General features: G+C 44.3%; 1 protein-coding gene across 1 annotated transcript; it reads right to left on the bottom strand.

Moving 5' to 3' along the window:
- Positions 1-5,419: 5,419 nt before the first annotated feature.
- Positions 5,420-7,582, bottom strand: MPEG1 (macrophage expressed 1). Its single transcript, XM_056852010.1, has one exon. It carries the CDS (start codon positions 7,580-7,582, stop codon positions 5,420-5,422), a length of 2,163 nt encoding a protein of 720 aa, XP_056707988.1.
- Positions 7,583-12,371: the final 4,789 nt, after the last annotated feature.

Raw genomic sequence — 12,371 nt, 5'->3', positions numbered from 1 at the left:
CCCTACCCTTTCCTCATCATCTCTTCCTAAGCGGTGTTCTAATTCAGGATCAGAAATCGCTCTCTAGACCTTTACAGAAGAGCTGAAGCAATGTAACAAACATAATGATGGAAGCAAATGGCCAGTGAATATCACTAGACCTGAAATGTCTTTATTTCCAGTGGGGATTAGTTCCTTAATATATCTTAGCAAGCAGAGCCACCTTTATAACGTGGTGACCTGAGGCAATCCCCTCAAGCAGCAGACTTGTGGTGGACCTCAACTTCCTGCCCCAACCAGCAGCTCCCCTCCTACCCACTGCTACCTCTGCAGGAAAGCTAAAAGAGAGAATCCTCCTTATCTTCTGTCTCTCCCTGGCCTCTTTAAAAGCAGTGTTGTCCAAACTACAGGAGTCCTTCTTGCAAGAGTTCAGACACTTCTCTGGCTGCCTGTTGCCCACGGAACCAAACTGGTGACCATATTATCATGAGAGGAAGTAATCTTGTTAAACTTCAGGAAGCTTAGTAGGTCATGCAGAACTTGCCACTCTATTTTTAAAGAGAACAGAGGCAGCAAAGAGGTAAGGAGGGTTATCTCATCCAGCTCTGGGGCAACAGTTAGGTGTGGGGGTGTTAAGTGTTTGCTGCCTAAATCAGCAATATAATTTGGGACACTGCTGTTAATTTCCCTGTCCAGATTTCCAGTCACAAGTAGCTTCCCTCAGTAGATTAAATATGATTACCGGTAAGAGGTCATCTTAATGGAAATGAACTTTCTTTAGGAAACTTTCTGCAGTGCTTAAATATTTCAGTCTAACCCTTTTTCTCAAATAATCCTCAAATTTGACTTAGCCTCCAGGATAGGGGAGCAGTTTTGGAGCGTTACTTTCCAGTCATTGTCAGCTCCCAGAAGAAGGGAGTCAATTTGCCTTTTACTTGACTTAGTTTGGGCTGATTTATTTCCTTTAACTCTCCATCAGTAATTTTGAAGTCATCTAGAATGACCAGCCTGATGTGATGCCTTCATTGGGGGTGATGGGAATGGTCTCTTCCTCTTTGTCCTCATCATGGCCCAAAGCAGGTTGTAAGGGTACTGATGGTGGTATGGGGGGCATGAGGGAGGGAGCCATGCTGTATATTGTTCGTTTGTTGTTTGTGAACGGTGCGTTTTGCCCGTCTCTAGTTTGTTGCATTAAGTAAGTATGGCACCCTTGAGGTGTAACAATAAAAGGAAAACTCCACTGCCAGTTTGCAGAACGCTTTGTGTCTGTGTATTCTGTGTCTGCGCGTCTGTCTTTTGTTCATTGTTTCAGTTTCCTGAGCAGGTTAATCTGTACAATTTATTTAGCCAAGAGACTATCAGCCTTCAAATAGCCACAAGGAGGCATTGTTTCAATTTCAAAAAAAGTAAGATTGACCTTGAGATAAATAGTAGGCTGACAGAAAACCCACACTCCTCAGTCGCACACCTTGGGTTTAAGAAGATGCTTAGACACAGCAACAGATTTTAACTCTGACATTTCAAGCTCATTCAAATTTTTTGCATTTGTGTCAGAGAGGCAGGAGGGAATTTGAAGAAACAAAGCAGGATCATCTTGCTAAACCTCTGATCTAGGGTTGCCAACTCTGGGTTGGGAAATTCCTGGATATTTAGGGGTGGAGCCTGGTGAGGGGAGGGACCTCATCTGGGTATAATGCCATAGACTTCACCCTCCAAAGCCATTTTCTTCAGGGGAACGACACTCTGTTGTCTGAAGATCAGTTGTAATTCCAAGAGATCTCCAGACCCCACCTGGAGTTTGGCAACCCTGCTCTGATCTAAGTTGGCATCTGTTTTGAATCTCAGCCATCTGAGGTTTCCACCTTTTTTCCTGACAGAGGCTTTGTGCCATTAACAGTTGCATGGAATTTTAACATGCATCTTCCTCCCTGTTGGATATGCAATGCTACAGAAATTAGAGCTTTCCTGGATGGGCTGCCTGTTAGAGCAGGAATTAGTAACCCCAAGTTTATCTTTGGAACTGGCAGAGAACAAATTGTTTCTGCAATCTGTTATTCATAAGAGCCTACAATTGGGGTCATGTCTGTTGCATGTGTCCATTGCTTCCTGGGCAAGTACAAAATACGCCTCCTGACTCACAGTTTTCAGTCCCTGCCTCTGTGGGTGTCCAGGCAAAGACTGAAACTACGAGGCAACGTATGGTAAAAGTTCAGAAACTTGGGTGATACTGTTCTGAGCTTCAAAGGGTTAGAAAGTGTAATTTCTCTGCCATGGGCCGTTACATGTTCCTCTTGTAGTTTTTATTCCCTGACCCTTCAGGAGTTCTAGCTTCTCATCCTCCCATTCTGTCACTACCACCACCTTTCTTGCCAAAGAATTCCACATTTTGTGACAACCTAACTTATGGCAATAGAGGCTAATTAGGCAAAACTACATAAATGTATAACAGGTATTCTGAATTTCCTTGGTGCAGAACCCAGCAATATTTTGGTGCAGACTATACACAAAGCACTGACAATGGTTTTAGTTGTAAAAAATCATTTCCACTGACTTTCAGAATGTGTGTGGTTTTCCATTCTTTTTTGCAATGAGCTCTGAGTCTCTACTTCTTTTCTTATATCCTTCTGGAAATGAGTTGTTTTTAAAAAAATAATCTTCCATCAGCATGGAGCAATAAGCAATAAAGCAAGAAATGTATAACTGGGCCCTTAAAGAGAAGCAACTTTGTCAAAACTGGTAAGACTGTTAATCTTCTTCTTAAAACTCAGTTATGCAAAAATACTGCTTATTCCATCAAACGTTGTATTTATAAAAGAGCACAATGTGTAATATTTGCATCTTGAGTATATGTTAATGCATTGTCATACATGCAATTGCCTTTGCTGGATCAAATAAAACTGAAAATTCAGTTATTTGTAAATAATCTACTGTAATTTATAAACAAATCGGTGGTTGACTCATTGACTTGCTATGGAAGATTCCTTGTTCCTGTCATCCTTTCCCATAAGGATCTGCGTTCCCATTGTGGAGCATAGGCTGGTGACTGAACACGAAGAAGCTATTTTCAGTAGAACAAATGTGTGTTGCTGTGCTAGGGGATGTGGGTAGTCAGCCTTGTGCATTCAAAGCTGCCCTTGTGCAATGGTTTCCAGGGTGGGGGACAACTTGTTCAAAGACAACAGCACTTGCAGCTCATTTCTGAATCTCAGTACTTTGTAAGACTAAATAAGATCTGAACCTTGGAGTTACTTTGAATTCTCTTTTAGATGTGTAAACCCCCCCCCCCGTTTCGACATTTAAGCCCAAAGGCTCTGTGCACATGCGACTATGAGCAGGCTTTCTCTTCTATCTGAATAGCTTGAAGTGGTTTTTCAAAGGTTAGCTAAGCCCTCTCTATTCTTTTTTATTATTATTATTTCTTTTTATACAAGTTTCAAATATATATTTCTTATTCAACATACACTGTTTGTATATCGTACCTTTCTCATTCCCTTCCCACCCCTTCCACCCCCCTCCCTAACCTCACTCCTTCTCCTTGTAATTTTTAGTCTCTTAACCCCAGCCAAAAGTCTGGATCTTCCACCGAATGTCTTTTCTTCCTTCCATTGATATCCACTCTAAGTAGGTCTTCCATCTACTCCTGATTTCCCTGTTCTTATCTTCCCATTAAGTCTTCTGACGCATCATCTCGACGATATCCGACTGTGTAAATTCAAACAGATAGTTGTGCCAGATTTCTATAGTCCATTTACTTTTATCCTTCCAACCCAGAGCTATTACTACTTTGCTTGCTAATAACATAGCCTTGAATGTGGCTTGATCCCTTTTGTTTACCGCCAAGTTCCCTGTTGTATTCATTAACATGAGCTTAAAATCTATGGTTAAGGGTACTTTACATATTCTCCTTATAATTTTTAGTATTTGTGTACAAAAGTCCCTAACCTCTGGGCAAGCCCTCTCTATTCTAAGCAGACTTGATCTTTGCATTATTTTGATGGAAGAAAAATCTACACAGATTGTTTATTAATTGTTTATTAACAATGCTCCATCTTCATATTGCCCAACTTGTATAGGGTCCAGGAAAGATGTGGTCTTGTCAAGCTGCTTGATCTAGCTATGCCACAAGTGCATCTCACTGGGGACAGATAGCCGGATAGCAGTAGTTTTGTTTTCTTTTAAAGTGAAGGTGATCCCCCATAAGGTTACAATTGCTGGGGGTTGGGAAAGGGTATCTAAAGCTAAAGGGGTTTAACCAGAAGTAGAATGCAAGAAGCAGAGGCTGGGATACAAAGCCCCACTCAAGGGCCTTATCCGTCTTTGGGATTTCAGCGAGAGTAAGGATCACTAACTGGTGGCCTTTGAACCCAATCTGGCCCCTGAGTGGGGCTTTGTATCCCAGCCTCCACATTACCATCCACAAAGACAAAAGAAGGGTGTGGGTTAGCAGCATCTGTGGCAATGGCAGATCACTTTGAGGGTGTAGCATAGGCCTTCCTAAAACCACCCACCACTTTCATGTGAAAGTGGTTCCCAAGGCAAACTAGTTGCTCACCATGGTCTTTGGGGATATCTCAACCACAGACTTGAGGACTAGAGTGATACCCCTCTCCCCTTTAAAGTGGGGAGAGCCTTTTGTGCAGACTGTCTCACCTGCAGTCCTGTGACAGTTCAAGAGCTAACCTGCTAAAGCCATGTAGATCTGCTCTCCAAGAAAGCGACTACGTGGCAGCCGAAGTTATGGGCAGCTGTGAGTGGTGCTCTATGCTGTACGCCCTGCCCTGCACGTTTCTGCTTTTGCTGCTAAAGAAGTAATGTCGACATAATAATCCTACACAATTTCAGTCCCCTTTTACAGGAGATCATTTCTGCCACATTGCAATTACTCTGGGATCAGTCAAACTAGGTGCCAGCATGAAAAGATGAAAGTGCAGAAACATCCTAATATCAGTGCTTTTGAACCAGTATAAAGGTATCTAAGGCCCCCACCATTCTCTCTAGTTGGAATCCTGCACACGGTCTGGAGCTTCTCCTTGAAAATCCAAATTCCTAACAAAGTATTATCTTTATGGAACTTCCAGCATTAGTATGTGGAAAGAACCCCATTTCCCTGTTTGAACTGGAAATCTCAGTGATCTCCACAACCTATGGTCTGCAGTGCAGACAAGCAGGGGGACTAGCAAGGCAAGTTTGCATAGTCCTATTCTAAACCCCTTGCTAAAGTCTCAAAATTTGCTCACAGGGAATACAAAAGAGAGTGCATAAAGGAGCTGCTGCCCCTGCTCTTGTGTCTACTCACTGAGGATCATTCAGGAAGAGGAGCAGAAGACAAAACAGGAGGAAGCTCATGGCTGTGCCTAGTTGTGCGGGCTTGGCGTGGAGAACAGGAGAAGCCTATGCCAAAGCTTGTTAGCATCTAGCATAATTAATAGTATCACCCCTATTAAACTGTTTGTCTTTCCTGTTCCCTCGGTTGTGTGTCCTCCATTTCAGGTATGAGACCATACATAGGGTTATTTGTTATCAGTCTCTTCTCCTCTTCCCTTATCTGGCTGTACTCCTTTTTCTTGTACCGCTTGCAGCCGTAGACAGCCAGGCCAATCAGAATGGCCAAGCAAGTTGTGGCACCAACAGTGATCCCAGCTGTTTCTCCCTCTGATAGGCTTCCCCCAGCCATCTTCATATTGTGGTACATATCAGTGGGGCTGCCTGTCTTCCACAATTTGCTCTGGGAGTCCTTGACCCAGGTCTGGTCACCATTGCCATTCACAACCAGGACAGTGTCAGTGGCTGTAAGACTTACGGTCGGTTTGCAAGTGAAAGGTGGGAGCCTGGCCTGGGGTAATGGTCCTTCTGTGAAGAGTCCTGCTTTGACACAGTATTCCACTTGGCATCCATCACTGATCACAGCCAGGTGCTGACTAAATCCAGCTGGGCATCTCTTGGGGTATGGGTCATTATCAGTTCCATTGTGGGACCCCACCAGAGGATTTCCTGTCTGGCAGCTGAAGAACCCTCCAAAGGACACCGAATACCTCTGTCCTCTCTCATCTCTGCTGACACAGATTTTGAGCTGGTCAAAGAGCTTCAATTGGAAGAAACTGGAAGGACAGGACTGTGCATTAGTCAAGGGGTTGGTGGTCTTGGCACTAAAGAGCCCCCCAAAGAGGTATCCTGTGTTTTCAGGCACCTGGCCTTTTGCTGCACACCAGTATGCGCTAAATTGCACTTTGGAGGCTGTGAAAACATCCTTGCAAACCAACTTGCAGAATATCTTCCAGACAAGGCAGTCTTTGTGGCAGTCTAAGTGGCTGAACCCTTCTGCCTGTTGCTGGGAGCTCAGTCTTATCGGTGCATAAGCCACAGGGCAGGAGAATGCTCCAGTGAGTGGGTTCCTCTGTTCCAGAGCACGGCAGAGCACGGCAGCATCGGGACCCTCTAGCTGAGCACACTCCTGATAGGCACCTCCAAAGGTGAAATTACTTGCTGTCCCTTCACAGGTCCCATCATCAGTGTTGGCATGGAAGTTGAAGTTTGGTGAGGCTGCATTGGTGCAGCCCGGGTACGTATTGAAGGTGTAATAGCGAGAGATGGCAGACTTCACAGTCCAGGACAATCTCTTGACTACAGGGCTGGGCAATTCTGGCAGGTGGTTTGGAGTTATGAAAAACTGCAGAGGCAAACCTGAGCTGTCAATTGCTACCAGCCGGTTGGTGATGCTCTCTTGCCAGGTTTTCAGGGTTATCCCGGGATAAAAGGGCAATCCCCCAATGCTCTCCACCCTGGAGCTGGTGCGGTTGGTTTGGTACTGCTTGGTGAAAAAATCATCTGTGCTGACTGCAATACTGCTATTGAAGTCAACAACATCACGAAAAGAGACCCCAGCTGCAGCTGTGATAGAACTTCGCATGGACGAGCTGTCTTTCAGAAAGGTGGATTTGATTTGATCCTCCTGGACGAGGCTGGCTCCAGCATCCACACTAGTGATAACATGCGTGCCATAGTTCAACACTAAGATTTCTGCTAAGTAGTCAGCCATTCTAGTCTGGTTGTTCTCCATATGGCTAGCAATGTTAATAACCTGCCGCCGGAAGCCTTCGTCTAACATTGCTGCAGGGTCAAATTTTACAGTGTAAACCAAATTGCTAACCTGAACCCTGGTAGTTACAGCCTGGTCTCTCACTTGGTGAGTTTTCATCCTGCGGAAGTCACTGGAGAACTTGCCGTTGATAAAGGAAGATGATAGCTCTGCATTGATGGAAGCAGAGGTGGCACTCTGGTAATCCATCCAAGACTCGATGATCTCTGAGTTAAACTCCAGATAACTTTGTTTGCGAGCGATGGTGAAAACCTCATTGGGAATTACATAAGCCCCATCTTCTGTAGTTCTGCACAATGAATAGTTCAGGTTAATCACTCTCCCCATGTCCAGGTTTCTCAAGTTATCCCAGCCACCTCCAGGAAGAACCTCCAGAGCAGGGAGTTTTAGGGTTTGCTTGCATTCCTGGAAACCAACAGCAAAATGACCTCTCATGTTCAGTTCCTGTGCCCAGATTGCCCACACCATGACAGTGAAGAAGAGAATGATCCCCATGAAATTACTCATGGCTGGAACAGTGCTGAGGACACACAAGCATCTGAGTGGTGTGAATATGCTTCAATCTGCTGGTAACCCATCAGATACTTCCTCCTTTTTATGCCAACTCTGGAAATTGAAACAGACAATGAATGTATTGCTTTCACTTCCCCCTTCCGCTGAACGGTGAGACTTTAGGGCTGACGTTTATACTGTCAATTTACTTTTGCCACAGTTTATGGCCATGAATTGTCACAAATTTATGGGATATATGCAATAATCTATTGCCTGGGACTGCCAATTGCCTGTTGACCCTTCACAACAAACAGGGGCATCCACAAGTGCTGGATCCCTTGCCATGAACCAGCAAACTGTGATTTGTTGGGGTGGGAGAGGAGAGACATTAGCTCAGTTTTTAACTCTGTAGATTACATTCATTGGTTGCAGCACAAACCCTCCACAGCCTCAGCTCATTTGTGGGGAAGCTTCATTCTAATTTGGCTGATGAGGCACTGAGGCCCAAGAGGCAGTCTGTGTTCTGCTGGAAAAGGAGCAGAGGACAGGGCTATGGACCCTGAATCTGAAGCCCAGAGGATATGGGCTCTTGGATATGCAGTGGCAGCAAAATTTACAACTGTCTAAAATAACAGAAAATAGTCATGTGCTAGAAGTGAATAGGAAAAAACCCTAATAAGATTTGGTCACCAACCAAACAGGTACAAAAGTGGCTGCGAGCTGCAGCCCTGTAGCTTATTTCCCAGGACATGACCTGGTCATGATCCTGGAGCACAAGTGACTACTGCACGGGTGCAAAGAGACTCACCACAGGGTTTGAGTCAAACACACAGAAACATCAAGAAGATCCAATGAGAGGCTCAATTTGCATGTTAACAGGGAGGATCGTAGTTAGTTTAACTAGTGGGCGCTTTTGCACCAACAGTCTGGACACACTTGTTCATGGCAGATACGCTTCTCTAGACCTCACCAGGAAACAGCTTCACCTGTTGAATCTTTCCCTAATGAACCACTACTCAACTCACAGCTGTTCAAGGTGTGGGGCTGGTGGTCCTTGGGGCTTCTTTACACATGGGGCACAACCCAACAGAATTCCAGTGGTCCTGTGAGCTGAATTTTGTACTGGTCTGTGGCTATGATGTAGATATAAACATGTAATGTGTGCATGCAATAGGCACACGTTTTGCAACAATACAAAGAGGGAAATCCATGGAGCTGGAATGGACATGGCTCTCTGCTGCGCATCTGCACGGTGGAAAGCATGCTTTTGGTACCAAGCAATGTTAGGAATCAGCCTTCAGAGCATCCTTGAACTCTGCTCCAATCAAAATCATAAATGGTTCAACTCTAAGAACACTTTCTTGGGAATAGGTCCCACTGAATAGACCTATGTAGGATTCTGAGCAGACCAGTTTAAGATTGCTGCATCCTAAGCAGAGTTACATCCTTCTAAGTTCGTGGAAGTCTGTGGGTTTAGAAGAGTGTAACTCTGCTTAGGGTTTCACTGTAAATCTCTCTTTGCTTTGCTATTCAGCTCTTAGTATAGTGGTAGGCAACTCCAGCACATGTGCCAAACATCAGCATACCAGACCATTTTGCTCCTCTTGCAAGGATTGTTACCTGGCTAAGCAAGCCGCTGGCATGTGGGCAGTGGTGCCAGGGCCATCAGAGTATCAGAAGGGAAATACCCCACACCCCAGTCATCTAATACCACTTTACCAGACTGGGGGGAGCCTCCATGAAGTATGCCACAGGCAACAGATAGGTTAGCAAAGTCTTGACAACCAAAGGCAGTAAAAATGTGGCAAATTGTGACCCGGCTTTGTGTGTGTTAAAATAATTTTTAAAATGCGACATACATTATTGTTCATGTTAAGCCTTCAGTTTTACTTCCCAATTTCACACGACCTCCGTCAACCCTCTGAGGCTCTGTACAAAGGTGGAAGTGAATGTACCATCAGCAGAAATTAAATGGCATGTGCTCTGGTCCTGTGAGTCAGCCCATCTCATGCTAGAAATGTGCATATATCAGAAAAATGAGGGTGGGAGACAAAAGATCTGAATAGAAAGTGAGGCTCATTAAGTGGGTGGACTTTATGTCATAATTTTATCCTGAATTCATGCAACAATCTTTGTTTGATACAGTAATTACACACTTGGATAGTAAAAGGTTTGTGCTAACTTCATCATCATTGAGCCATAAATAAAGATTGTCCCCCCACGCTGTGTCACTTCTTCTTTTCTGGATTTTGACTTCTTCTTTTCAGAAGAGATTCAACCAAGAAATAGACTAAAGGGGAATTTTGTGTATGAGTAATCCCCACAGGTGATGATCAAAGGCTTCATAACTACAGATGACATGCATCAGTCAAATAGCAAAAGCCCAGTATAGTTGAGGAGCTGAGAACTGGTTGATGAATGGACCCTTGCCCTTGAGAGTCATACAGAACCAAGCTGTACATTCATGTAACATAATTGGAGGATTGCCAACCTCCAGGTAGGGCCTGGAGATCTCTTAGAATTACAACTGATCTCCAGACTACAGAGATCAGTTCCCCTGGAAAAATAGCTTATTGGGAGGGTGGACTCTATGGCATTGTGCCCTCTCCTCCCCAGGCCCCACCCTCCCCATGCTTGACCCCCAAAATTTTCCCCAATACGGAGCTGGGAACCCTAAAAATTGGAACTGTCAGACATAATGATGGTCAAGCCATGTTGTAATGTATGTGTTGTAAGCAGCCACTAGAGCAAATTTCCGCTTTGCAGTTTTTAATTTCTTCTTCCTGTGTTACAGCAGAGCAGAAGCTTGAGAACTTTGGGTTGACACCCAAAAGTGAGTTGTGATTGTCTCATAGGTGAGTCATGAGATCACAATGGAAGAGGAGGAACAAGACGAACTGGGGAGGGAGGCTTGATGGCAAACCAAAGTTTGCTTCTGCATACCGTGTGCAATGCCTGTGAAATACAGACTGAGGAGGAGGAATGGGATACATTCATAAATGTGCGTGTGTAAAGTGTTGCCAAGTTGCAGCTGACTTATGGCAACCCCCTTCTGGGGTTTTCATATAAAATGTGAAAAAATAAGATCTAAATTTGTTAATTATTAACTAATGTAAAATTAATGTGATATATGCCAGGGACCAGTAAATTAAGGTCCTTCTAGGAAAGTACAGAATACTATTGTTATGCATTATATGTGATCAAGCTGTTCAAGACCAAGATGTTCCATGTGCCCATGATATAATAAGCTATCAGCACCTAGTTACCAGTTACAATAAATGTTGTATCTAATAACAGTGGCCCTAATCTAGGGGAAGTTGCACTGAAGATTATATTTTGCATGGATATGTGTGTGGGTAATGATATACTGAGTGTTCAGGGCTGAAGTACATATTGCTGTACTTCTGTAATCCTTTTTCCCAACAGATTTTCTTAACTGAATGCAGAATACGGAGCTGCAGTTTTAAGGATGGGATTCATTCAGCAAGAGAGGAAGTAGCACTGCCCGTTCCTGAAGGGGGGAGGTTAGATCTGCGGCGGTCAGGATTGGTACAGCCATGCTGCTGCTGCCTCAGAGGCTTCCCGGATGCCGAAAGGAACAAAAAAGGATTTCCCCCCATAAAATGAAAAACAGAAGATTGCCCACATATAGAAGAGTGGAAGGATAAGTTAACATGCAGTAATGGCAAAGTTGACAAGCTATGTAAATAGACAACCCAGTGAAGAGTTCCAAAAAAACTGGAAATTATATAGAGCATATGTTTCTTAACACTGAAATGAAAATTTTTAGTTACAAGGTTATACTAAACATGAAGATCCCCGTGGCGCAGAGTGGTAAAGCTGCAGTACTGCAGTCCAAGCTCTGTTCACGACCTGAGTTCAGTCCTGACAGAAGTTGGTTTCAGGTAGCCGGCTCAAGGTTGACTCAGCCCTCCATCCTTCTCAGGTCGGTCAAATGAGGACCCAGCTTGCTGGGGGTAAAGGGAAGATGACTGGGGAAGGCACTGGCAAAACACCCCATAAACAAAGTCTGCCTAGTAAACGGCGGGATGTGATGTCATCCCATGGGTCAGGAATGAAAACATTCAGTTTTCCCACCCCCACAAAAAATGTACAAATCCAGTAATATTTAAAATTCACACACTGCATAACAAACAAGCAGATATGAGTCCTAAAAGTAAACTAACTAGTAATCTCATATGTCCCCGTCCTCCTCTGGGGCAAAAGTATGGCTCAGTTTGGCCTTCCTAGTGATACCCACCAGTCTGCAAAACCTAGCCACCTGTTTTGTTATCTCTGGTGAAGCATCACTGAGAAATTTTTTTTTACTCTATCTACTTCATTAAAACCTGTGCTTTTCTCTAGAAGAGGGCTTAATATCTTTCCATGCACCTCCGTATAAAAAATACATCTAAAAAGAACGTGCTCCACTGTTTCCAATTCCTCAGAGGCACAAGGGCATAACCTTTGTGAGTAGAGGATTATTAAAAAAAAAAATCCCTCCCAAAGGGCCGAGGGCAGGGCAGAACAGCATGCTAAGGTAAAAGCTCTCCTGTTATAGATTGCTTCTACCCTCGAAAGGTATTCTGCAGGGCAGGTTTCTGGCGGCTATATAACCCATTTCCCGCAGATTCTGAGGGAGGAGGCCTAGGTCCTAGGACAGTGATGGCGAACCTTTTAGAGACCGAGTGCCCAAACTGCAACCGAAAACCCACTTATTTATCGCCGAGTGCCAATGCGGCAATTTAACCTGAATACCACCCCCAGAGGGGGCCCAGAGGGAGAGGCTAGGGTTGCCAAGTTC

This window comes from Euleptes europaea, chromosome 6, assembly GCF_029931775.1.
Source record: "Euleptes europaea isolate rEulEur1 chromosome 6, rEulEur1.hap1, whole genome shotgun sequence".
Lineage (NCBI taxonomy): Eukaryota > Metazoa > Chordata > Lepidosauria > Squamata > Sphaerodactylidae > Euleptes > Euleptes europaea.
This window is presented reverse-complemented; position numbering and strand designations above follow the sequence as displayed.

What these genes read in the sequence shown, in the direction of transcription:
- MPEG1 (XM_056852010.1), bottom strand. Translation starts at nt 7,582, where the DNA reads ATGAGTAATTTCATGGGGATCATTCTCTTCTTCACTGTCATGGTGTGG.